Source organism: Zymoseptoria tritici, chromosome 2 (genome assembly GCF_000219625.1).
Source record: "Zymoseptoria tritici IPO323 chromosome 2, whole genome shotgun sequence".
In the NCBI taxonomy this organism is placed as follows: Eukaryota; Fungi; Ascomycota; class Dothideomycetes; order Mycosphaerellales; family Mycosphaerellaceae; genus Zymoseptoria; species Zymoseptoria tritici.
In genome coordinates, this window is record NC_018217.1 from 1805605 (window position 1) to 1831492 (window position 25888).

The following is a 25888-nucleotide window of genomic DNA, read 5'->3' on the forward strand; positions in this document are numbered from 1 at the left end:
TGATCGAGCAACACCTCACACCTCCACTTCCTTCCAAAACACGATTCCAAGGAAATTTACGCGCCCACCCAGACACCTCCGACCTCCACCAGATCGAATGCTCCACAACTTGACCGCATTCGACGATCTCTCTGCTCCAAAGATAGCAAATTAGTCTTCATTAAATCCTTCAGACGACCTGCATCCAACCACCAAACAATCTCATCCAATCATTCATTTCTCATCCAGCGCTAAGGTACTGCACGACAGCGGGGGTGCGTCCCGCCTACCTGGGCGTTCGTTTCAGGTGCGGAGACATGGCGACATTCTCCGCCTGTTGTCTTTCTGCCCAGAGGGCGAAAGCTGTGGAGACTGCTTCATTGGAGAGACAAGCGAGGAAGATCGTCAGTACAGTGTAGAGGTACTTGTACTTGTACATGCCCACGAGGGATATCGGCAGAATAGGAACTTGGCTGCGAGTGGCCAGTGTGAAGCGACCTTTGACTGACAACTCCAACCACCGGCAGCTAGACGCCATTGCTCTGCAGTGAATGGAAGTCTGTATGACCTCTACCATGAGCCGATGTCCCAGGCCAATCAATTTTGGTGTGGCAGCCGGCAATGCGGCCTCTCACTCTCACGTTGGATTGTCTTGGATCTTTGATGGGTCCATATGCGGTGTAACCATGCTGTAGCCGCTCGGAGTGGATCGCAGTTGACAATAATCATGGGAGGGTCAATCAATCGCAGATGCATGGAGACTGAGCTCTTGATTGCAACATCCAGTCCGAGCAGTGTTTGCAGGCCTTGGTGGATGGATGCCATCCGCAGCCCAGAAGGTGGTGATAGTCGTCGCATTTGCACGTGCGACCATATTTGAAGGTGTAGTTGCAGACATCTTCATCACGGCGCCAAGCACACATTATCTCCCTCCGTCGCAGGCGAATGTAGGAACAGGAAAAAAGGCGAGGTGCCAGAGAAGGATCTTCATGGTCGCTCGCGTGGGCGGAAGTGAGTAGGAATGCAAGTGGTATAACCATGAGGCGAGTCTTGAGGACGAGCAGAAGAGAGACACGAGTTGGAAGGCGGCTTGAAAGTCTTGCGGCCACTGCTGTGCGTACGTCCTGTCTTGTGCAGTGTCTGAGGACTCTTGCCGGTGTTCGCCCTGTGCTCGTGGTGATGTCCTCCACTCGGATGGGGCCTGCTGCGGAACTGCACTCTGTGCTCCTTTGAAATTGCACCGCCGTGCTGAGGGTAGGGCAAGGCGAAGGGTAGGCCAATTGACTATGAATCATTCTCCTGATAGTCGACTGGATCCTGGCGAGGAACGCGCAAGGTTTGAAAGTTCCTGCAGCGACGTGGCGGCACTCCGTTGAATTTGGACATGCTGTGTCGAATATCGATTCCTAACTCGTCTCCGTCAATCAGCCCCGAGCCTATCCGCTGCCGCGTCAAAGCCCTTTTCTTTCAATCGCCCGCCGCCGCCACTCCCCGTCGTTAATCCCTCCAGTCCAGGCGTGACCCTCTCGACCCCTGTGGCTCCTCCGAACAGCATGAAGAAAAGCAGCATATGCAGTCCAACGCAGTACATCGCGAACAAGTTCCGCCTGTATCTCGTCGCGAGCACCAGTCTCGTGATGTGAAACACTCCTTTCTCTAGCACGTTCAGCCTCTTCATCGCCCTTGCAGTTTCTCGACTACGGAAAGCCGCAAAGGGAGAGAGGTTCGACTCGTAAGCGGAGCGATATCGGTCTATACCCGATACATTGTCGACACCCGGTGATGTGGGGTCGGCAAACTCGGGGTTGTAAGCTGCGCCAGCCGACGACGGACCGCGAGCATAGCTAGAAACATAGCGAGTCTTCTCGTAGAGGTTCAGGTTGTCTTTCTGTAAAGAAGCAACCTCCGAGCGGAGAGAGGTGACAGTCCGATACTGGTCCTGTAATTCGGCTTCGAGTTCGGAGATTTTCTTCTTGAAACGGTCACGTTGTGCAGTGACCATGGGGAGAATCCCAGCGCCAGGTCCATTGCTGGACGGGTCCGGGAAGCGTGCAGAGTTGGAACCGCCGCCGCTGCCAGCGCCTTCAAACCCGCCGATGATGGAAGATGTTGGAGATGTGCCCGCTCCCGGTCCACCTCGACGACTGCCATAGTTGGATTTGGGATAGCGAGATGTCCATGTGCCGGCGACAGACATGGTTTCGAAAGCGTTCGATGCTTCTTGTTGCGTCTTCTGTAGGTCATTTTCTAGGGTTGCGTTGAGGATTCGCGCCCTATCTAGGTCCATGTTGGTGGAGGAAAGATCTTCTTGCAACTGTTCGAAACGACGTTGGAGGTCCTGGTGCGAGACTCGAAGTTCTGTGAGCTCGTTGCTGATCTTTTTGTTCCGCGCTACGAGGAGTTGTTCAAGGGATTCTTCTTTTGATTTGGCGGCCGTTCCATTGAGAGAGCCTGTTGTGGTAGTACTGTCATCTTCAACATCATCAATGCTGGAAAACTCGATGGCGCGAAGCATCTCAAGTTCGCGCTTGACCTCGTCGTAGTCGCTCCATTTTTGAACTTTCGACTCGAGGGCGTCTCGGCTGGCCTTCAAAGATGTGATCTCTCTTTCGACACTACGAAGTTTGGTCTCCAGCTTCGTCTTGTCTGCATCTCGGTCGAATCGTGCAGAGTCCAGACGTCGCAGGAGTGAAGAGTTCTCCGATCGCAGCCGCAAGAACGCCGGATCGTCTTCAACGGCAGTGCTTCGCGCTGTATTCGATTGACTTGCGGACTGAGCCAGCTCCAATCGCAATTGTTCGTTTCGAGCCTCCATGTCCGCCAATCTCGTGTTCGCCCGCTCTAATTCGGATGAAACGATTTCCAGCTCAGCCGCAGTTGCTTGATTTCGTCCAAGATCTTGCGCATTCTCTCCGGATTTCTCCAATCGCTGTGAGACTTCGTAGCTTGCCTTCAGCTCTCTCAGCAATCGTTCTTGATTTTCCACCTTCTCCTCCAAGTTCTGCTCCTTCGCTGTCCAGTTGTCCTCTTTCTCCTTCAGAACTGCGGACCAAGATTCCTCCACCTCTTTGATGCGACTGTCCTGTGATCCCTCAAATGACTGCCTCTTGGTGATCTCATTCTCCAACTGCTTTTCTGTCTCTCCAAGCTGGGTATTCAGCGTTGTAGCCTGCTTCTGTAATCGCTCATTCTCCGACTCCAGTTTCGGAACAACCTCGTCCGCTGTGATCAACGAATCGATCGATGCCTCCAGCAGAGGATACGGATCCGGAGCTTCTGACAGTGGAGAGTACGCCTGCATAAACGCGGACGATACCGTCTTGTTGTGTGTCGTCAAGACATCAATGTATCCCTGATACGCTTTGAGGAGATCTTTCATCTCTGCCAGCTTTGCTGTATCGTCCAGCTTTCGGAAGTCCTTCGTCTTTTGCGCGAGGTCCTTCCTCTTGACCAACGACTCCTTCTGCTGATTTACCATTTCCTCGGCGGTCGTATCGAGGTTGGAGACCAGCTTCGTGAGATCTAGAGACCGCCATGCTGCGACGGCTTGTTGGAATTTGTTGCCGGTCGTTTCACTCGTGTCAATGGTAGCATTGCTCTCTGGCTCCTGCGTCTCGATCGGAGGAGCATCATTTCCCTCAATCGCACCGGCCTTGCTCTGATCGTCGGTATCGGCCATGGCTCGTTGCGCATGTGGAGGTTCTTCGTTTAGAAAAACGATGCCTTCGGAAGACGGACAAGATGCTTTTCAATTCCTCGATTCCTCAGTCCATCTATACTATAATTCATGAACTTCAAGTCTCGTTATCATGTCCAGGCCGTTCGTGTTGGATCGTTGTCGTCCACGTTGCGGCGAAGCACGAAGGTGACAGCTGGGAGACGGAACGCGAGACAAGCTTTCCCCGAACCTTGTCAGCTCACTCCCGAGGGCGACGATCATTGAAGGTTCACCCGCATTGTATGTGCATCGACACGCTTTCGCAAGCATCCACTCCGGGCCTGGACGCGAATGGCGAGACGAGAAAGCCATGAACTTGATCGCGCAATGACCTCGAGCTTCACCATACCGGCATGGAATCCACGGACGAGAGCACCCCCGAATCGTCCAGCATCGTGACGAATACAACAACTTCGACCACCACCGACGGTACTCCTGGCAATTACACACTTCGCGAACTAATCTGCGACGTACCGCTGTCCACAGACGAGCAAGGCGTCAAATCGCACATCACATGCGTTGATGCCTGGAATGGCAATCTATACATTGGAACTTCCTCCGGCCAGATCCTACACTATGTTTCCATCCCGCCAGATCCATCTGACGACAGCAGCCTGCCGAGCTATATATTTGCGACGAATATCGAGCCGGCATACAAGCAACAACAGGAGGGAGCAGACCAAGGGGTGAAGCAGATACTCATACTGCCCAACGCAGGCAAAGCATGCATTGTATGCAATAGTACGCTCACATTCTACACGCTCCCAGAGTTGAGTCCTGCTTACGACGGCCGGATTCAACAAGCTGGATGCCTGTGGGTGGGAGGATTGGACTTGAACGAAGAGGCGGAGGAAGGCTCACAGAATGGAACAGTTGTGGTCATCTGTTTACGGCAGAGACTAAGGTTGATCCGCATCGGAGATGAGGCTTCGCCGAGAAAGATTCGGGATATCGAGCTGGGAGGGGTATCTGCGCTGCAGAGACGGAGCGATCTGGCATGCGTGGCGGATGGGACAGTGTATTCGTTACTGGACGTGGTCAATCAGCGCAAGAATGAGCTATTCACCATTTCATCACTGAGTGAACCGGTGCCACTACCTCCCGAACTACCGCCAGGACGACCGCCTGCCAACCACCGGTCTTCAAGGAGCGTCTCTTCTCAGTCTCCCGCGCGACCAGGTCGAGGGCATCAAAGAAATGTCAGCCTGGGCAACCAGCTCCTTGATAGTCAAGTCCAGCAGAATTCTCAACAACGCGCGGGCAGTCCATCTGCTTGGCCTGTACGGGGATCGTCCAGATTGGCATCGCCTGCTGCGATCTCTAGCCGAGAAAGCAGTCCAGCGAAGTCTGAGGAGCCTATCGCGAGGCCGTCAATGGACTCACAACCGCCAAGTGAAGCTGTAGCTCCACCTGCTCTTCTCCCAAATATTTTATCTCCAACCTCGAACGAATTTCTACTTACAACGGGCACCAGGGAGAATGAGCCGGGTGTCGGCATGTTTGTCAATCTGGAAGGCGATGTTGTTCGCGGCACGATCGAGTTCACAAGCTATCCTCATTCTGTTGTTCTTGATCGTCCGAGTCAGCAATCACCGCAATCCGCGATGGGTGATCCATCGGATCCTGGATACGTTCTCGCTGTGGTTCGGAGGCAGGTGAATACGTCAGTTGAAAGGTGTATCGAGATTCAGCAATGGAACGCCGATCCTGGCGAGGCACAGCGTACAAAGGAGTGGCTCGTGCTGGACACAATAACAGAAGATTCGCAGAGTGATGGGTCAACGAGATCTGCTGGACTTCGAAACGCCTCTACCTCCGCAGAATTGGCCGCTGAAGGAGTTACCGGTACCCTTCGTCTGCGCCGGCTGAAACTCGGAAACCGAAAAGCAGATGAATCCGAGTCGAACCGAAATAAAGAGGAAGATGGACTAGCCGGCCGCTTTGCACAGACGCAGGCAAATGTGCTTCTATTCGCCGACGATAAGGTCTCCTGGATCGTCCGTACGCCACTTATCGCACAGCTGAATGGTCTTCTCGGCCAAGCAATGCAGCAAGTCGACAAAAAGCTCACGATCGATGTATCTGTTGTCCAACGTGTGTTCAACAGCATGCGTGGTCAGGAACCTAGGGATGAGTTGGAGTTTCTCACATTGACATACGCACGACAAAAGTCTGCGTTGCTACTATTTGGAAACCTGGTTCTCCAGACAGCACAAGGCGTCACTGCGTACGAGCACGACAAGCGACGAGCGGAGGACGCTCTTACATCGAGCGATCTTGATCCGAGGATTGTTCTGACCTTGGTCACACCTTTCGACGAGGAGATAGCAGAGGGCACAGAGGGCATCTGGATGCCGCAAGGCTTACGTGATACCATTGAAATCCTCCGTGATAGCTTTGATGCCAGCAACATCGTGCGCGAGTCAACGGGACCGTACGTTAACAATCTGCTGAATGTCGTCAAGCCATATCTGATGCTATGGCGCAAGAAGAAAGGTTTCGGGAGCGTGGCGGATGAGGTACACGTCTTCAAAACCGTCGATGCTGCTCTGTTGCATCTCCTCCTGGTCCTCGATCAGAACAGTCCCCGTGGACCCGCCATTGCAGGGTCAGTGCGCGCCGAGCTGAATGATGTGGTCGACAAAGGCGTCGACTGTTTTGATCGCGCAGTGGAGCTCTTCGAACAGTTCCATCGGCTTTACGTTCTGAGTCGCCTGTACCAAAGCCGCAAGATGGTATCACATGTCTTAGCCACCTGGAAGCGCATCATCGAAGGCGAACAAGACGCGGGCGGCGAGCTGGTTGAGGGAGAACAGCACCTCCGTCGATATCTTACCAAGATAAGGGACCCAGCTCTTGTGCAAGAGTACGGAGCCTGGCTCGCGAATCGAAACCCGAAAGTAGGCGTCCAAATCTTCGCAGACGAAACCAGCCGGGTGAAATTCCAGCCTACCGAAGCTGTCGCCATTCTCAAAGAGAAAGCTCCCGGCGCAGTGAAAGACTATCTCGAGCATCTCGTCTTTGGCAAGAATCACATCCAGTATGTCAACGACCTCATCGCATTCTACCTCGACACAGTCCTCGCCGAACTCGAATCCTCCGCCACTTCTCGCAACATACTCCTCGACTCTTACTCTACCTATCGCGCCCTCCAACCACCAAAACCGACCTACCGCCAGTTCATCACCGATAACTCCCTCGCCGACGAGTGGTGGCACAACCGTCTTCGACTTCTTCAACTCCTCGATGGCTCACACGGTGCCGCCACCGCTTACGACCTTCCCTCACTCACTGCACGTCTTGCTCCTTACAAAAACCTTCTCGTCCCAGAGTCCATCATTCTACACGCGCGAGAAGCAGATCACGATCCAGCCCTGCGTCTATTGGTACATGGCCTCGCTGACTATGACACTGCAATCCGCTACTGTTTGCTCGCCGGCTCTACCATCTTCCATCCATCTTCGTCCCATTCCTCATCGTCGGCGCCTCTGCCGACCAAAGAGGAACAGTCTCACCTCTTCCATCTACTTCTCGAAGAGTTCTTCAAGATTCCGGACTTGGGCGATCGTATCGCCCGCTCTGCTGAACTGCTCGATCGATTCGGTGCGTGGTTTGACGTTGAGATGGTGTTGGATAAGCTACCGGATGATTGGGCCGTAGATCTCGTGGAAGGCTTCTTGGTCGCGGCTTTGAGGGGACTGGTGACAGAGAGGAATGAGTCTGCAGTGGAGAGGGCGTTGTGGAGTGCGAGACATCTGAGAGTCAGCGCTGAAGGAGTGGATAAGAGAGATGAACATGGTGGGTTTGTGTTGATTGAGAAGACAGGACATGACGATGCGGGCGATGCTGGCGATAGAACCATCGATGTGGAGACCTGACGATTTGATGACCTTCTGGATTGGTTGTAGATACCACTTGGAGGTGAGTTTAAAATGCGACGCCAGTTGTCGTTCTCCATACTAAGGTATTGCTCATATTTCACTTTTCTTTGCGTGTCGTTGGTACACAGCTCGTCGACACTGGCTCCGCCGATTCGCCGACAGACTTCCCCGACCTTGACCAGGATCTTTCTCCGAGTCACAGATCACCGACCAGGATTATCAACACATCCCCGACAAATTATCCTGTCGCACGCTGCATTGAGTGGATATTGTGACAGGTCAGCCATCGGCAATACCGCACATTGTGCATTTCGCGTGTCGAACAAGGTGCGAGAGGTAGGTCAACCGAGTAGGCTCTCTTGGTTCCAATGCACGCACATATGCAAATTGATGCTGCGTGTCGAGCGCACTGATGGCCTCGCCCACGAACGACAAGGAACGGTCCGACATATCATCACAATTCCACTCTGCAGTTCTGCGCCGTTGGCCGGAGCAGGTCTTGTCCAAGAGGACGATCTCGACTCCCGAACGAGCAGAGATCGCTTTGCAGCTGCAGAGAATGGTACGGACAACGAGCCGATCGAGGAGGGCGGAATTCGATGCTCGACAGGCAGCGTGGGCGAAACAAGCAGAGAGGGAGTCACGGCAGGCCGCACTGGCAAAAGTTGAAGCGGAGCAGGCACGCGAGGTGCAGCAGGCGGCGGAGAATTTGTTGCACTTCGCGCAGGGAGAAGAGGATGCAAGCGTAGAGGATGGAAAGGCGGAAGATGTTGCTGGACAGCGGAGGGCAGAGCCGGATGCCACTTGGACTACTTTATCGACAAGTAAAGCGAACGCGAGAGGCTCGAAGGCAGGCAGGTTTGGGCCGACAGGCAAAGGAGAACGAGTCTCGAAGAAGGCAGCGAGAAAGAGCTTGGTTGTGGTGCTACAGCTGTCCAATCGGCCAGCGGAGGCTTCGCAGGAAGAGTACATGTCGAGTGTCGTTGAAGAGCGCGAGAAAGGAGGACATGATTCTGCCGTCGAGCTTGGGGAAGATCGTTCTGCTGTAATGACTGCGGCATTGACGAGATTGACGAGCTTGACGACCAGACCATCACCACAGCGAGCGGAGCAGCTCGATTCTTTCGGGCTGAGTCGACTTGCTTGCCCGGCGACAATTCCGGCTACCAGCATGCTATCGGGACCGATGAGATCTGCCACTGTTTCGACATCGATCGAGCAGAAGAGCAGCGGACCATTACCCGGGCACTTCTCGCATCGAGGAGGTAGCGCTGCAGCTACAGACTATCTCCGGAGAGAAGAGTCCGAGCCAAGCTGTAGCAGCACCAGCACTCCCATGTCTCCCTATCCCCGAACCTCACTCTCGGAGCCTTCCGCGAGGGAGAGCATCAGCAGCGTGAACTCCTGTACGAATTCTCCACAACCGGGATCGAAGGACATCGCTGCATCAGGAAACAATCCTCACCTCGCCTTCACCAATACACGAAACTCCAAGGACTTCTGGAACGTTGTCATGGCAAAAGAAGAACCCGCGGCTGCCGTCTTGGAGGATGTGAAGCCACCTGTCGGCTTGTCAGTGCGCGAGGATACGCCACCTGTAACGCAGTCGTACAGAATGCCCAATGCTGCCATCTATAAGGCACTGTCGGCGCTCCCGTACGCTGGTGACGACCAAATGAAAGCACAGCCGGGGCTTGTTGGACAACACATGGATGCTGACATCTTCGTGGCGAACGACGAGCGCACGGTCATGGACGACACGGCTACGGCGCCTGCATATACCCAGGTTCGAAATGATCGTCCCATCCCGAGGCAGCAAGACGCATCAGATGAGGACCAAAGTATCCGATACGACAGTTTGTTCCAGAATGCAGTAGCTCCAGAGGAGAGCAATCGAGAGCCACCGGTATCTCTCATGGACACCACGTCAGACCAAGCTCCCGAAGGGCATCTTCTGCCCAGCGGAAGGGAGAAGATTCCGGAACCGCCGCACGATCAGGAGCATGATCCATCAGACATTGACGAAGACCCGTACTCGATGGACATCGATACTGATCCTCCAAACTATAGTACGCAGGCTCCTGACAGCCATTACGGACACCAGCGGCGCCATATGTCATGGGAGGAACCAGACTATTTTCTTCGTTATCAAGAACCAGCTCGGCTAGTCCGCACATTCAGGCGCAGCGACGTCTCGACACCGCGAATGAGCCCGCGCCTGAATGGACTTCAGCCTGACAAGCGACAGCCAGACCATGTGTCGCATCTCGACGAGGATCTCGGCAGGGAGCTTCGGGACGAAGGAGATGGAATTGATGTCGACTCGACCGAAATGCACGATGCGGAGGAGCGATTCAATGAAGATTTGCCATCGGCTGTCGCCAGGTCAATCGAGTGCCAAGATCGAGACGCAGATGTTTTGGCCCCTCCAGATGAAGCTGAGCCCACTGCCGATAAGCAGGTGCTCCGCGAAGCACCAAGTCAACTGGAAGGACAACTCTCGGAAGCGCGGACGACGGACGAAGCGAACGGATCGGACACCGCTGTACCTCCAGCGAGTCTTGAACTTGAGTCGGAAAGCGGAAGAACAATCGAAACTGGCAAGGTCTGCGGGCTCGAGTGTCGACTTCCTGTCAAAGTTCAGGAGAGGCATCAACAAGTTGAAGAAGAGAAGATTGTCGACCCGTATATTGAGCCTGACTCTGCGCCTGAAGCTCTCTCCGCGCTTGAAGTCGACCTGGAGCAAGAAGTCGAGAAGGCACCGGAAGCACGGTCAGAAGACGTGTCGGACGCGAAGAATTCATCCGATGTTCCTGCTCTGACGCCAGTTCCCGAGTCATCTGACGATGATTCAGAGGGGGAAGCAGACGAAGGATCAAATGGTCCCATGCTCCTCGACCAGCTCTCTGACCGTCCACAGAATGAGCAGCCCACATGCTCGTCGCATGACGAGCAAGAGAGCCAACCGCTGCGTGAGACATTCGAGCATTCGAGCCCTCAATTACCGCCATCGCACATCCAGGAATGTCAGCTTCCGTCAGAAACGGTCTCGAAACCCAGCACATCCGCATCTCGACCTCCATGTCAACTCTCACAAGCTCTGCTGCGACAAGCGAGGAAGAAGGAAGGTAAGAAGGCGAGACTGCTAGCACGCCAGACGAAGGGGATGAACGGCGGGGCAGTGCAATCTGGCAGAGTGTCTAAGCAGAAGCGACCAACGGCAGGAGGTAAGAAGGGCAAGAAGGGCGTGAGGTGATGATGAATTGACTGGACGAGACAAGGAAAAAGCCGTGTTGCATAGGGCGATTGGAAAGAGAGGAAGTCGCAAGTCTCATAAGCTGCAAAGCTTATTAAACGTGTAGTTCACATACTTACATTGATCATGATGTGTACAGCACCGTACATTATACTCCACATACCTCCGCAGCCGCACCCCTCTCGGCTCTCTGCCATTCCCGCAGCGTCCTCAAAAATCACACATCAGACCCGCAGCCACTCTCTCCAATTCACTCCTCTCCAACCACCCTTCGTCACCTTTATCCACTTCCCCAGCTTCGACCGCTTCCTCCTTCCCCAGCTTTGCCCTCGCCAACGTCTCGCGGATGAAGATCTCCAGATATGTGGACAGCACTCCAGTGGCATGAGTATCGATATGTGTGTTGGGCGACGTGAAGGACGAGTGCAGTAAGCGGAGGAGAAGTGGCTGAGGAAGGGCTGTGGACGGAGTTGGTGAAGCAGGCGGGAGTGTTGGTGGTGAGGATGAAGGGAGTCGAGTCGTCGTCGTGGGTGGGCGAGATGGAGCTTGTTTCTTCCGGGGCGGAGGGTTCGTGGGTAGGTCATCGTCTGAGTCGTCCAAGGAGTTCTTCCGTTTTCTGCTGGCCCCTGCCGTGTCTGGCCCGAGATCTTCGATGTCGTCGTCTTGATCGTCATCGTCGCTGTCGGGAATGTCGAGAGTGATAGGCTTCGTGGCAGGCTTTCTTGCTACTGCTGGCTTGGCTTTGCTAGGCTTTGAAACGCTGGCAGCGGCGGATGATTCGCCATCTCCGGTACGTGAAGTGTTCGAGGGTCGCAGCGGCTTGAATGGAGGTGCTTTGCGTTTGTTGGCGGGATATACGACGGTCTCTTTCGGCTCCTTGCGTGGTGCCATCTTCCTAGGAGGCATTGCTGGGAGCGAATGTAGACACAGCAAGAAGGGGTGGTTTCCGAAGATGTTGGAGGTCAGTGTTGTTCGGCGGAGGTCAGGTACGCGTGTGAGGGAGACGCGACTTTACCAAAGTGCCGATCCAAATGGTGGGGCAAGATTGGAGATGAACCTCGTCATGATGGTAGCTCATGTCTGTTGGAGTCATGTATGACTAGATGCTCGAGTCTTCTCCTTCATATACCAGACTCGCTTCTTCTTCGCCCTCTTACTTGCATCCTCACATCAATCGCCAAGCAATGATATTACGGATACGCAGCAATTGAAGACAACGAATCATGGCCACCCGATCCGATCGATTCAGAGATGCGCCGCAGACAGCTCAAGAGCGGAGAGCAGGCGAATCGGTATGGCCGATATGCGACAACTGCGACATTGACGTGCGCAACGGATCTTAACGTCCTGTACAGGCTCTCTCCGATTTCGCCGACTACGTCCAACAACAACAAGCTCTACGCAAGCATCCACTCGCTCCCCCAGCTCCCGCGACCGCCACCGCAAAGACCGAGCACGCCGAACTCGATATCCTTGACACTCTCGATCTTGCCGACGATAAGCCCAAAGTCCGGCTAAAACAGCTTCTCCTCGACGAAGCCGCCGACACGAAAGAGCAGTCCATCACTCAACTACAGACTCTCATTGCCACACGGTGTGACGAAGGCCATGGCGAGTGCCTCTTCGATGTCGGCTTGGAAGACAATGGCGACAGTCTGAACCTTACCACTGATGAGTGGGAAGCTGCGCTCTCGCGGCTGAAAGTGGTCTTGGAGAAGCTCAAAGCAGACTGGAAAGTGTTGATGACGAAGAACGTACCAGACAGTGCGGTCGATGTTGGAAACGCTCTCAAAAAGGAGAATGGATGCGTAGGGAAATTGATGATCAGACGGAGACCGCAAGAGATCGACGATGCCATTGAGACTCGAATAGCAGTGGTTGGGAATGTGGATGCCGGAAAGAGCACACTCCTGGGTGTGTTGGTGAAGGGCGGACTGGACGATGGTCGCGGTAAAGCTCGAGTCAACCTATTCCGGCATAAGCATGAGGTGGAGTCTGGAAGGACATCGAGTGTAGGCATGGAGATTATGGGTTTCGACACGAAGGGTGAGGTGGTGGTATCCGGCGTGCCTGGGAGGAAGCTGAGCTGGGAGGTAAGTACTTTTACTATACTCAGTGCAGAAGGCCTCCGTTGTCCGAGACTATCTTTGACGCCGGGCCTTCGTACATTCCACACCGTCTACGACGTTCGCTGACCCTATACGCTTTGCCTTGCAGGAGATTGGCAAGAGGAGTGCAAAAGTCATCTCGTTCACAGATCTGGCGGGACACGAGCGGTATCTACGGACAACTGTCTTTGGGCTGCTATCGAGCGAGCCGAATTACTGCCTACTGATGGTAAGGGTCTCGATCATGCTATCTCAATATCGTACAGTGCTAACGGGCTTAGGTCGCGGCGAACAATGGCCTCATTGGAATGTCGAAAGAACATCTGGGCATCGCTCTTGCTCTCAATGTTCCAGGTGAGCATATACCGTACACACAGGCACCTTCAATGACTAACATATCACAGTCATGGTCGTAGTGACCAAAATCGACATCTGCCCACCTCAGATCCTGCAACAAACCCTCACACAGCTTACCAAAATTCTCAAGTCTCCCGGGGCTCGCAAAATCCCAATCTTCATCAAGTCCCGCGAGGAATGCGTCAATACGGCTACTCAGTTCGTCAGTCAACGCATCTGTCCGATCTTTCAAGTCTCCAACGTGACCGGCGAGTCTCTCGACTTGGTCCGCGAGTTCCTCAACATCCTACCTCACCACGGCAAATACGATGCAACCGCTCCCTTTGAGTTCCATATCAATGACACCTTCTCCGTTCCCTTCGTCGGCACCGTCGTCTCGGGAGTCGTCAAGTCTGGTCTCGTACATGCCGGTGACTCTGTCCTCGTCGGTCCCGACTCCCTCGGCCAGTTCACCACCACAACCATTCGCTCCATCGAACGAAAACGCATTCCCGTTCCCGCTTGCTCGGCAGGACAATCCGCCTCGTTCGCTCTACGGCGTGTCCGTCGCAAAGATGTTCGCAAGGGCATGGTCGTTTTGCTCGGCAAGTCCGCCGACCCATCAAATCCCAACTCTACCACACTTGTCCCCGCCATCCAACCCAAAGTTCACCGCGAGTTCGTGGCTGAGGTCCTCATCCTTTCTCACGCTACCACTATCCGGAACAAATACCAAGCAATGCTGCACGTCGGTCCGATTTCGCAGACCTGCGCCATCATAGACATCGATCGAGCGTACATCCGGACAGGAGATCGTGCGACAGTGGCGTTCAGGTTCGTGCAGAGGCCAGAGTACCTCAGTGTAGGGGAGAGGATACTGTTCCGAGAAGGAAGGACGAAAGGTCTGGGAATTGTAAAGGCGGTGGGGTATGATCCGTCAAAACCGTTGAACCCGGATGGATTGAAGGAGGGTGAGAATGGGGAGAGCGAGAAGGTGGCGAATGTAGAGAGCGGAGAGAATGGAGAGAAGGCCAAGGTGTGAGGTGTACTTTTCCACGCCGACCTCACGGTGCCTTCCTCGACTTTCGTCGTGCGATCTCCCAATGGCAGGGAGATCTTCTCATCAAAATATACACTGACTTCCTCCTCCATCACCTCCAACTACACCTCACCACACTCTGCCATACCTCTCCGCTCTGTCGGCAGGTCTGCATCCCACCATCATCGCCAGAGGCTGCTCCTTGAATCCTCATCGCCTTGGCCGCTATGGAGGACGAAGGCTACTCGTCACCATGCGAGGCCCCAGACGAACCCCAAACACCCATCAACGAACCCTCTCGCAACACTGACAAGCTATGGGAGGAGACCATCCACGCCAATGGACCGAATGACCGATCATTGGGCAAGCACGCCTCTCGTCACGTCGAATTCCAGTACGGCGCTATTGGCACCCGGATCCAGCAGAGAAAGGTCGAGGTCTCGTATGATGCGTTCTGCAGATCTTTGAATCATGAGTATGCCTTTGCTCCCTCTCCTGGCATCCTTGCTACTCCGTCGCTAACATGGAATCTCTTCAGTCCCATGAAATGTTCACCCCCCGACTTTCCCTTCCGCTACATCGACACGATCGCCAGGAACATGGTTCCAGGCATCCGCGGCAAGACGGCTCTGAATCTCACCACCATCACGGGCACTTTGCACTCGGTCCTCGACCTGCTCAGATTCCGACGCCGACAAGGTTACATATGTCGACCCAATGGCCGGCACCAACAACTCCACCTGCGTCGTCAAGATGTTTCTCGTTTCTGCGCTTCGTTACGGGCGTGTACCTTTCACCACTATCGAGGAAGTCCTCGCCGCCGCTGCTCTCCGCCATGATCGTAAGATTGTTTGGAGTTCTCCGGATGAGCCTGTCCTTCTCTCTCTCGGCAGGTCGAGAGATGGTCTGGACCTCAAGAAGCCCGTCACCGAGAAAGTGATGAACAAATCACTTGGTCAAATGGCACTCCATGCTGGTGTCATGGCCGGTTTGAAAACTCATGACGTGCGCCGTGGCAAAGCGCGAGGTACTGCACATATCAAGAAAGAGGTCCTCGGAGTTCCAAACCGCATGGTCGCCAACATCGTGGGCCACACCGTCAAGGCGTTGAACTCTGGTGTTACTAACAACTACATCGGCTACAATTAGACCAAGACGTTCAATGTGATCGCAGACGACCAGCTCGACAATAGCCTTGCCCCGAAATGCGCTCCATTAGGCAGTATCACGAAATTCTCTGGTCCTCAACTCAAGGCTTACATGGACAAGAACGGGCTCAAGTACTATCCCCGTTCTCACGCCAATACGTTGGCATTAGAGGCGATGCGACCAGAGGAGCTTGACAAATTCCACTCCGAGCGTCAAGCAGTAACACCTCTGTACGCTCCGTCTGCGGCTGTGCCAGACTTTCTCCCTCACAGCCTCGCTGCCTGTGAGCCCTATCCCGAGCAACCCTCCCTCGCCGGCAACAACCCCGTTGACGACTCTGCATATGGCTCCATGCTTGTGGATTCCGAGACGATGCCGCCGATACCTGCTACCGCGCATCAGCTCGTCATCGATCAAGAAGCCGTCGCCCCTGTGCAGTCCTAGGAAGACTTTGCCGGAGATGCCTTCGATCGTATCTCCACCATCAACGACACCATCGACCCGGCCTTGCTAGACGAGCAATTCAACAACGACTACGAGCATGGCGAAGTTGACGAAGCCCAGCTCGACTGTCTCTCACAGCTGGTGCAGACGGCTGGTCAGGACATGGACGCCGACGAGGGATCTTTGGATACACAGCTTGATCATGTACGTCTTCAAGACGACGATGCCTTTGACGGAGCACTTCTCGGCGATCTTCTTGCTGTCCCTCCTCCGCCACCCCCGCCTACGACTGTGGAGGTAGATCCCATGCAGCTCTCTGGCAATGACTTTGTCAGGTTCTTTGCATCAGTCGACTTGTATCTGGACACAGATCGTGAGGAACGTCGCACCAAGAATGCTCGCCCCGCCGGCGGCAACAGCAAAGACGACCCTTCCCTGCTCATCTTCAAATGCAAGGTGGGTTCGTACACTGTCAACAAACTGGTCAAGATTCTTGTCCATCAAAATGCATGCATGAAGCGATCATCGACCCATGCCAGTCGAGGACAAAGTACCATGCAGACGGGCTCCGGAATGTCCAAAGACCTTCGTTGACGCTGATGGCGAGTGGCGGCATTTCAAGGAACAGCACAACTTTACTCTTGTTCCGTGTCCACAGTGCCCAGAGGATCAACAACACGTCACGTAAAAGCCAAACTCTCTCAAGTATCACATACAGACAAAGCATCCGAACATGATTACATATTGTTGGCCCGCATTGGGCCTCTCAGCCTCGCCTTATCTTGTCCGGCCGTAGCCATCATCTCCCGTTCGGAGATTTCGTATTCATTGCATGAATTCGAGTCTTAGTACACTCGGATTGTCAAGATTATAAGGAGACGAATACATGGCACATCCGGCGCATGTCCTCGGCTTACTCATGCGACTAGCGTCTAAATCTGGCACGCTAGCGCAAATCCTTCCTTCTTCCAACCTTGCCTTGCCTTCTCAATCGTTCACCGCAGTGACCACGGCATTCGACCTCCTAGCCATGAAGAACATGGCTGGAAGAGGGCAATCCATTCCTCAAGGAGAATCGAGGACGGTACGGCGCTCGCCTTCTCCGGCTGCCATCGCAACAAACCTCGCAACATCTTCAGACCGCTCACGTCATTCATTCAAGCCTACAGGCTTCTTCCTTGTCGGTCGATGAGCATTGAACATCCAGCACGCCGGATTCAATGGTTTCGGGTATTCTGCCACCTCATATTCATTCCACTATACAGATATAGCGCACCGACACCTGTCTGGAGGCCCTACCGGGTATGATCAGGCATACAATCTGGCGACGTCCAGACGTGCCAATACCATGATGGACTTCTCGAACTGCGGGATCGTGTACGTCGGCAAAAGATATGCAGTGGTCACCTTGTCTCTACGACACCTCGCTCCAGGCATAGGCCGGTAGCCCAATTTCACTCGAGTCCGTGTGATGATGAATAACTTCCCAGCCTTGACTCAAGGGCTGCAGCAGTACTGAGGTAATCTTGCCGGATATGCCGGACATACTCTATCCTGGATGCCGCAACAGGTATGAGCTGGCCGCTGCGCTGTCAGAGATCGTTCAACGCGGAGTACTTTTATTTCAGCCATGTCGTCTTTTCTGGGACGCTCTTCCAAGAGCTTTCGTCTATAGCAGTTTGACGCCACCATGTTCCGCACATTTGGGCTCTTGTCACTCGCTACATTGCTGCTGAGGCAAAGCTCTGCAGTCGACTCCACTGACGATACCAGTCCGATTATCCACCTCGATTATGCGAGCTACAGAGGCAACGCCAGCTTCGAGGCCGATTTCAATACACATGTCTTCTACGGTCTCCGATATGCTCAAGCGCCTACCGGAGAACTTCGCTGGCAACCACCGAGACCCATCGAAGGCAAGAACAATTATAGTACGAATGGGATAATCGACGCTCAAGCTCTCGGCCCAGCATGTACCCAAGGCAGTCCGAAATGGGTATTGGCATTCGACAATATCTCTACGTCCGATCAGATCAACACGACTTATGTCATAGGAGAGGAGGACTGTCTGCTGCTTGACATTTACGTGCCCAGTCACCCGAAATCGAAGTCGCTGCCAGTGCTGGCCGAGATCCACGGTGGCGGCTACACACGAGGCCAGAACAAGTTCATCCATGGCGAGTCCATCGTGAATGCTTCTCAGGGCGAGATGATCTTTGTTGCGATGCAGTACCGGCTGGGCGCTTATGGGTTCCTGTCCAGCGAGGAGGTTCGCGAGAACGGTGTCGCGAACGCAGGTTTGCTAGACCAGCGCGCAGCTTTGGAGTGGATTCAACGAAATATTGCGAAATTCGGTGGAGATCCTAGCAAGGTCACAATCACTGGTGGAAGTGCTGGCGGTGGCTCGGTCGTGAACCAGATGATCATGCACGGCGGCGTTGCGAGCCCTCCGTTTCGTGCAGTAAGTCAACAGCAGTCTACTCACCGCATCTGCAAATAATAACGTTTCTACGCAGGCCTTGCCGGAGTACCCTTGGTGGCAGCCATATCATAATGACACGATTCTGGAGCGGCAGTACCGCAGCTTGCTGAAATATGCCAAGTGCGACGATTTGCAGTGTCTTCGATCCCTGGATTCCGACAGGCTAGAGGTGGCATCAGCAAAGACCTATTTCGATGGCGAGACTGGATATGGTGACTATTACTATGGTCCGTCTGTCGACGGTAGTATCATCAGAGATCTACCCAGCAACGAGCTCAAGCAAGGACACTTTTCCAAAGTGCCCCTACTCACAGATCATGGTAAGTCGGACAGACCGAGATCAATCATGGCCAATTTTACCGAATAAGCTGACACATGTATTCTCATAGCGCGCTACGAAGGCACCATCTTCACCGACAAGGCCTCCACGACGGAGGTCCAAGTCACTGACGACGCACATCATCTATTTCCTTACGCTGGACAAGATTTCTTCGATCGCTTGTATCAGCTCTACCCTCTGGACGCCTACAACAGCACCTTCTTTCAACGCCAGCAATTCTTCGGCGACTTCATCATCAGCTGCCCAACATACTACATGGCCAGTGCGAGTGCCGATGCCGGCCTGCCTACCTACAAGCTCATCTTCGACGCTGGCACACAGCAACATGAGGCGACATTCGATTTCATTTACATGCCCAGCTCGAGTACGAATAACGCCACTATTGCCGACTATATGAAAGACTGGGTCATCTCGTTCACGGTACATATGGATCCCAACGAGCAGTCATTTACTGGAGCGTCGGGCAAGCCGTATTGGCCGATGTACAACACAGCTATGGGCACGGCGAATGCGAGTACCCCGGAGTTCGCTATCATGAGCGTCAACTATACACAGGTCGGCTCCATCATGGATCCGGACGTGTCTGCGCAGTGCGACTTTTTCCACTCCTCGTCATATGATACCCGCAATTAGGACTTTGCAGAATGAGAATGCGCAATGGAGGATACGCACCAACTCGCTGAGGTCTGTCATCGCATGTCTTCTAGATTTCTGCTATATCAAATGAGTTAGAGAAATGATGTTTGAAATGCCATCCCATCAGTCTTTTTGGACAATCGCATCAAGCCGGCGAGGAGTGCAACAAGCAATGATTGTTGCATGAAGTACCGTCCTCACACCGCCAGTATGCCCATGAAGCAGAACTGATGTAACAGTGCCTCGATCGTATATGCACAGTTGGACCCGCTCATACCCCGGTCGACCTACTCGGAGGTGGCGTCTAGATTGTCCACGCTAGCGCAAGGCACAGCACGAAGAGCCCTGCAATGGTTCTGCACCTCGCCTATTGCTCGCTCCTTTTCGGACCTTCCTCCTTCGTCGACACGCGGCAGTTGAGACGACTTCGGAACAACTGCTTCTGGATTGTACACCGAGATACAAAGGATGGTCATTTGAGGCGACAGTGGCCGACGGAAGAAGCAATGGAGTCGATGAACGCCTCATACCAGCAGCCAACGAGAAAGAAATTTGCAGCAATGTTTCCTCAATTCCACAGCAGCAACGACCCGACCTATGGAAGGACTCTCCACTTCCAAATTCCTTCTGGAGCTCCAGATCCCTACAAGTCGGTCCACAAATGGAGCAACCTCCACCCGAGAACTTAGAAGTCTGATCGTGCTCGAAACCCGCACTGGAGTGGAGCCCAATCCACTGGCAACCCCACCTCGTTCGGCTGCTTGGACATCCAGCAAGGAGACATCCCGGTGTGCTACCCACTCGCGGATAGCGGAACGACCTGACATTCATGTTTGCGACCCAACATACCAGCGCCTGCAGGTACTGTATCCACAGCTGTACGACGACGACAAGCTGGAAATCCTTCGTTCGGAAATAGCCACCTTCACGTGTGGTATACCGCTCGTGCCATCATGGCTCCAACTCCCCTGCTGCATGTCAAGTAACGAGCGCAGGCATGGCAAGGCGTCTTGCTTTCCTTCTCTCCAAGGAATATGCGCTTTCTTCTACTTCCATTCTAGCCTAAAAGGCGAGCTTGCCCGTCAAAGGCTGAACCGATATCGAGACCCGGGCACCTTGACCAGGAAACGACTTCATCGCGCTTGTTGGCTAGCTACAGTAGGCTTACAAGGCCGGGATGGCACAAGACCCATGGAGGTCTTTCTGTAGGCGACTGTTTCCACTATTCAATGGACTAAATGTCTTGTTTCTCCACGCTCACTCTCCCCTGGAGGTGAAAGAGTTCGGTGTCTACTTGCATCATTCGTTTACCAGAGGTTCTTCGATCATCCTTTCGACAAGACGAATTCTCCTTTCGACCAGACTAATGTGAACCACTACGAACCACCCCGTTGCTCCGGACAACAGCTCTGCTCCAGAGTCACACTTCTCGTCAAGATAACACATACCATCGCCAACGACAAAATGTACAGCACCGGCCGCCGCGCAACCTTAGCCGTCAATATCACCTTCTTCGCCCTCACATGGATCACCGTCAGTCTCCGCGTGCTCGTGCGAGCGGGTATGCTCCGGGCCTTTGGATCCGACGACTGGACGATGTTGATCACTCAACTGCTCTTCACGGCATATCTCATCGTTCAATTGGGAGGCGTATACTACGGCACCGGCGAGCATCTGAGTGACTTGGTCCCCTGGAGGGCGGAGCGGGCATTGCAGTATTGGTACTTCTGCGAGGTGAGTGATCTCCTTCTCAATCATTCCACAGACCTTTGCAGACTCACCAGCGATGAATAACAGATCTTCTACGTCCTCTCCACCTGCCTCCTCAAAATCTCCGTCTCCCTCTTCCTCCTCCGCGTCGCCACCCACCGCCTGCACATCTTCATCATCCACACCATAATGGTCGTCTCCGCGCTCCTCGGCTTCACCTTTTTCTTCGTGCTCATTTTCCAATGCTACCCCGTCTCCGACTGGTGGTCCCTCGACCCGCTGCAGAAACACTGCATCAACCCCACCGTCGTCATCGGGTTGACCTACGCGGTCTCAGGACTGAACGTCATCGCAGACTGGACGTTGGGGATCTTGCCGATTTTCGTGGTCCGAGAATTGGACATGTCGAAGAGGCAGAAGAGGTTGGTGGCGGGGATTTTGAGCTTTGCGGCGGTGGGGAGTACGGCTACGATCGTGCGGTTGCCGTACATTGGCAGTTTGAAGGAGAGTTTTCTGGGGAGCAATGGGAACTTTCTCTGTGAGTCTCTGCATACCTCTCTCTCTCTCTCTCTCTCTCTCTCTCTACCTGACTATATTTTCTCGTTGCTGATTCCAACGTGGCGTTTCAGACAACACAGTCGGCGTAGCAATCTGGACCACAGTAGAAGTCGGAATCGGCATCTCCGCCGGCTGTCTCGCGACCCTCCGTCCGCTCATCCGCCTCGCTTTCTCCCGCTTCGGAATCACGTCCTCTTCCAACCACGCTCGGGAACTTTCCACCCGCGAACGAAGGAGCCATCATGCATCGCAGCACAGTCGAAGAATGCAAGTTGGCCGGGACGCAGACGGGGACTTCGTGCTCGTGGATCCGGGCAGGGGGAGGACGGTGACGACGATTACTGGAGGGAGGGATGAGTCGCCGGAGTTGGAATTGGTGGTGGATGGGAAGGGGAGGGTGAGGAGTGGGGAGGATGTGGAGGCGTGGGCCGTGGGGAGGGGGAGGAAGAGTTTGGGTGGGGTGAGGGTTGGGGTGAAGGAGGAGGAGGAGGAGGAGGAAGTGGATGAAGGTTATGAAAGAGAGGTATATGAGATGGGAGAGAGGTCAAGGTCGAGGAGTCGGGGGAGGAGGGTCAGTGTTTGGTCGATTCCATCGAGGCATTGATGGAGTGGTAGAGGTAGGAGCATTATCAGTATGAGGAAGGATGGAAACATAGGCATATTGTGAACATCAATTCACCCCGCATAGAGTACAATGCCCCGTTCGGCCTGTCTCTTCCTCGCGTCATTCCCTCGCCTTCCATGGTTTCTCTCAAAAGGTCTGACAATGCAATAGGTGCAATTCCACCTCTTTCCAAATCTAAAATGTCCTTTCAAAAACGCCCGCCATGCTTCGTTCAACGCCAAAAAAAAAGCAAAAGTCGTATGTACATGGTGCCGCTTGTACAAGATAATGTGCCACCCCTATCGTCCCATGCGCCGCGGAACACATCCATAGCCACTTGTGGACTCTTCTGTCCTAGGGTCTTTTTCGTCCAGAGTTATCTCTCACCGCTCGGCTTCCCCTCGCACTTTGAGCTATTGATCGCTCGCCATGCCCGGTCTTTCAATTCCTGCCAAAACAAGGCAATTCTCAACGCGGCAGGCCAGTTCCCGGGAGTCTCTTCACTCCGTCTGTTGGTGTGGTCGTCCATTTTGATGAGACGATGACTGAGACGTCCCATGCTGCGGGATACTCATCTTTCAGTAGCAAATCCAAGGCCGTCATTCATGGTGTTCTCGGCCAGGTCCCTCGCGATTGCCCAATTCGATGTCAAGCACAAATGGGCGCACACTTTCATCGTCCTCTTCCGGTAACATCCATCCACTTCATCTGCACCCACTCCACCGCCCTCTCACCTTTCCACCTCCTTCCCTCACCCAACCTCCACTCCATCCACGCTGGATTTGTCGTCCTTCCTTGCGTCGATGCACTCGTTTTCCAACCCTTCAACCATCCCGCCGCCCTCGCCTGTCGGAACATAATCCTTGCGCCGAAGAGAAATCCGACCACGAGGAAGAGTTTGAACAGCAACATCCATGTGTGAGACGAGGCTGGGGAGTCGTAGGTGATGGGAGCAGAGAAACGGAGGACGTTGTGGTCTTTGTCCAGTGCGGCGACGCGGAAGCGAGGTGCGGGTTGGAGGGAGGAGGTGGTGGGAAGTTGGAAGGAGCCTTCGAAGCCGGATCTGGGGATGATGTCGATCATCTCGAAAGTTCCGTCTTCTTCTCCCGAAAGTCGTTCGGAGCGGATGTCGGTGGAAATGCCGGAGTGGAGATCGGAGTCCTGTAGGTCGTCTTTGCGATCGCTTTCCAGCGCCCAAAATGCAACTTCAGTGGCGCCGTTCCAGCTCACGTAGAGCATGTCGTCTTCGATCTCGACGTCGGGAGGGTTCTTGGGTGTGCCGACCCAGTTGAGAACCTTGGTCGCACGGTAAGACTTGAAGCGTTCGTAGGAGTAGTAGACTGCGGCGCCGAGGTGGGTTTCGCAGAGCAATTCACCATCTGCAGTGTACTCGGAGTATGCGGCTGCGGCTCCCCATCCGACGAAAATGTGGTCGGAGGAAGGAAGACGTTGTACGGAGCCTTGAGAGGAGGCGAGGATACCCTGAAGGGAGACTAGCTGGTGAACGACTTTTGCCGTCTTATTGGGGATATCGAGCTGGATGAGCAGACCACGGCTATTGGAGGCGTCGATGTGGAGTGGGCCAGCCTTTTGGTTGTCGAAGAGCGAAAGGATACCGTCTTCTTCGGAATACCATCTCGCATCGTGGGACCATTTGAAGTTAGTCGCTTCACCGTCGGAGAGGTCTGTGAATTGGTTGTCGCGGCCGCCAAGAATCCACAGGGTCTCCCCAGTCGGGCTAATGCATACGACATGGTGGAAATGCCGTGATGAGATAATGTAGTTGCCCTGGGAGTCCTTGTCGATACTGTTGAGATGATACCAGTCGAATGGGATGCCTTCGGAATAACCTCCGAATGGATTCGTCATGTAAGTTTCAATCGGTTTGAAGTGATCCGAGGCTTTCCACTGGAAGATGAGTTCGCCAGTCTCGAGGTTGATTTCTTGGAACATGTTGTCGACGATCCATCCGTCGGCACCTCTCCACATACCCATTCCAGTGAGATCCGCGGAGGTCGTGTTGTACACTGTTAGTAGTCCAGTCCCTTCTGGTGTGATTTTGAATTCATGCAAGTCGCCGAACAATCCCTCGCCAGCAGCAGTAACCATCTTCACGACTTCATATGTCTCATCCAGCATGAAGTAGACGCCCTTTCCCGACGTGGCAGCCTTCTCACCCGACCACATCGTGAGATAATCCTTCCCTTGCCAACGCTGCACTTTAAGATTGGCCGTTTCACCAAAATCATCGTTTGACCAGATTAAATCGCCCATTCCGTTCAAAATCATCGGACCGGGCTGATCGACCGAGGGACCATTGGGATTGAGGAGGACCAGCCCTTGGTCGCACGTCGCATCCCATATTGGCCGCCGGGCAAGAGGCCCTTGGAGGTGGAAGGAGGAGTAATGTTGTGTGGGGTATGCGCCGAAGACGCCGAGATCGAAGAGTTGAGGGTCCAAGGTGGGGAAGACGAAGGCGACGATGGGTAGGAAGAATTGGTGGAGGAGGTATAATGAGAAGAGTCCAAGGAGAGTCCAGAGGGTCCACTTTGCGGCCTTCCAGAGGTATTTGGACCAAGTGGCCCAGGCCATGTTAACGAAGGAGAAGAGCAGCGAGTGTAAGACTGAAGCAGATCATGTCGGCATGGTCGTTGGGAGGGAGAGGTGTGTTGTCGGTAGAGGAGTGAGACAAGGAAAGGCGGAGGAGAGGAGACGAGGAGACAAAGTCCCGTCGGTCTTGTGACGGCCGTCGATGATGGTGGAGGTAGTCGTGGAAGCGAAGCTAGATAGCGTTGCAGGCGGCGTCCCGGAGGTGTGGACAAGGGAAAGCCAAGGTCAAGCCACAGGCGCGGAGAGAGGTCCAGGTCGGGGTAGGATGGGCCCTGCAGTGAAAGGTGTACAATCTCGGGCGGAGGAGGTACTTGTTGGTGGCGTAAGAGGAGAGACGCAGGTGCCGCAGAAGAGGAGAGACGCAGGTGCCGCAGTCTCGGAGGAGGCAAGGTACTTTGTGATAAGAGAATGGAAGTCGTGAAAGAATGGCAGCAGCAGTACAGTAGCGACGGGTAGGGCAAGGGAAGAACCGCAAGCAAGCAAGCAAGCAAGCGGCCAGCAAACCCAGGGCAGCGAGCGTGAAAGCGATCTCTCTCTCTCACGGCTCCGTCACCAACCTTCACACCTGGTCCACGCGAGCTCCCGCCGCCACGAGGTCGAAGGTGATTAAGTTGATGGCACGGCGAATCAGAGGGGAGACGAGCGACACAGGTGGATTGATCGACAGCGTAGGTTCAACGTGCCAAGACGGACTTCCTAGGCATGGCGGAATCTAGATGTACGCGACCGCTTCGCCTGGGTGAATGCGTAACTCGTCGTGCGTGCGTGTTGTCTTCTGCGTTGCCCTGTCTAAATTGATACGGAGTATATCAAGACATACGACAGCAATGATGACTGTGCACTGTTGCATGCTGACATGATTGTGACGCGGTGCCGTTGTGTTGGAATTGCGATGAAAGAGATCTTCGTCCAGGGCATGGGCTCGGATGGGCTGGAGCAATCTCGGTACGCCGGGCACTGACGGTGTGAGAATAGGAGACTTTTGCCAAGCCGTGCTGTGGTCCGGCGTCGCTCGGTAGTTCCGGTACTATTGCCCGG

General features: G+C 54.1%; 7 protein-coding genes across 7 annotated transcripts; 5 read left to right on the forward strand and 2 right to left on the reverse strand.

Annotated features, from left to right (window-relative positions):
• Positions 1-1525: 1525 nt before the first annotated feature.
• Positions 1526-3541, reverse strand: MYCGRDRAFT_11203 (uncharacterized protein; the record flags this gene model as incomplete). The annotated part of the gene is made up of 1 exon (XM_003855497.1): positions 1526-3541. A coding segment is annotated over one exon (2016 nt), but the record flags the coding sequence as incomplete, so codon positions are not given.
• Positions 3542-4050: 509 nt separating this feature from the next.
• MYCGRDRAFT_36229 (TGF BETA receptor associated protein) lies at positions 4051-7575 on the forward strand (the record flags this gene model as incomplete). The annotated part of the gene is made up of 1 exon (XM_003854892.1): positions 4051-7575. The coding sequence occupies one exon, from the start codon at positions 4051-4053 to the stop codon at positions 7573-7575; it is 3525 nt and encodes a 1174-aa protein (XP_003854940.1).
• Positions 7576-12017: 4442 nt separating this feature from the next.
• On the forward strand, positions 12018-14365 carry MYCGRDRAFT_55297 (uncharacterized protein; the record flags this gene model as incomplete). Its single annotated transcript, XM_003854893.1, has 5 exons — positions 12018-12126; positions 12190-12927; positions 13052-13171; positions 13224-13296; positions 13347-14365. 5 exons carry the CDS (start codon positions 12058-12060, stop codon positions 14318-14320), a joined length of 1974 nt encoding a protein of 657 aa, XP_003854941.1.
• A 705-nt stretch (positions 14366-15070) lies between these two features.
• Positions 15071-16504, forward strand: MYCGRDRAFT_90757 (uncharacterized protein; the record flags this gene model as incomplete). The annotated part of the gene is made up of 3 exons (XM_003854894.1): positions 15071-15403; positions 15467-15823; positions 15911-16504. The coding sequence occupies 3 exons, from the start codon at positions 15071-15073 to the stop codon at positions 16502-16504; spliced, it is 1284 nt and encodes a 427-aa protein (XP_003854942.1).
• Positions 16505-17600: 1096 nt separating this feature from the next.
• Positions 17601-19544, forward strand: MYCGRDRAFT_90758 (uncharacterized protein; the record flags this gene model as incomplete). Its single annotated transcript, XM_003854895.1, has 5 exons — positions 17601-18371; positions 18427-18712; positions 18782-19313; positions 19366-19416; positions 19496-19544. The coding sequence occupies 5 exons, from the start codon at positions 17601-17603 to the stop codon at positions 19542-19544; spliced, it is 1689 nt and encodes a 562-aa protein (XP_003854943.1).
• A 1309-nt stretch (positions 19545-20853) lies between these two features.
• On the forward strand, positions 20854-21799 carry MYCGRDRAFT_15092 (uncharacterized protein; the record flags this gene model as incomplete). The annotated part of the gene is made up of 3 exons (XM_003854896.1): positions 20854-21102; positions 21166-21616; positions 21708-21799. Coding segments are annotated over 3 exons (792 nt in total), but the record flags the coding sequence as incomplete, so codon positions are not given.
• A 1113-nt stretch (positions 21800-22912) lies between these two features.
• MYCGRDRAFT_90760 (uncharacterized protein) lies at positions 22913-24832 on the reverse strand (the record flags this gene model as incomplete). Its single annotated transcript, XM_003855496.1, has 1 exon — positions 22913-24832. The coding sequence occupies one exon, from the start codon at positions 24830-24832 to the stop codon at positions 22913-22915; it is 1920 nt and encodes a 639-aa protein (XP_003855544.1).
• Between the last annotated feature and the right edge of the window lie 1056 nt (positions 24833-25888).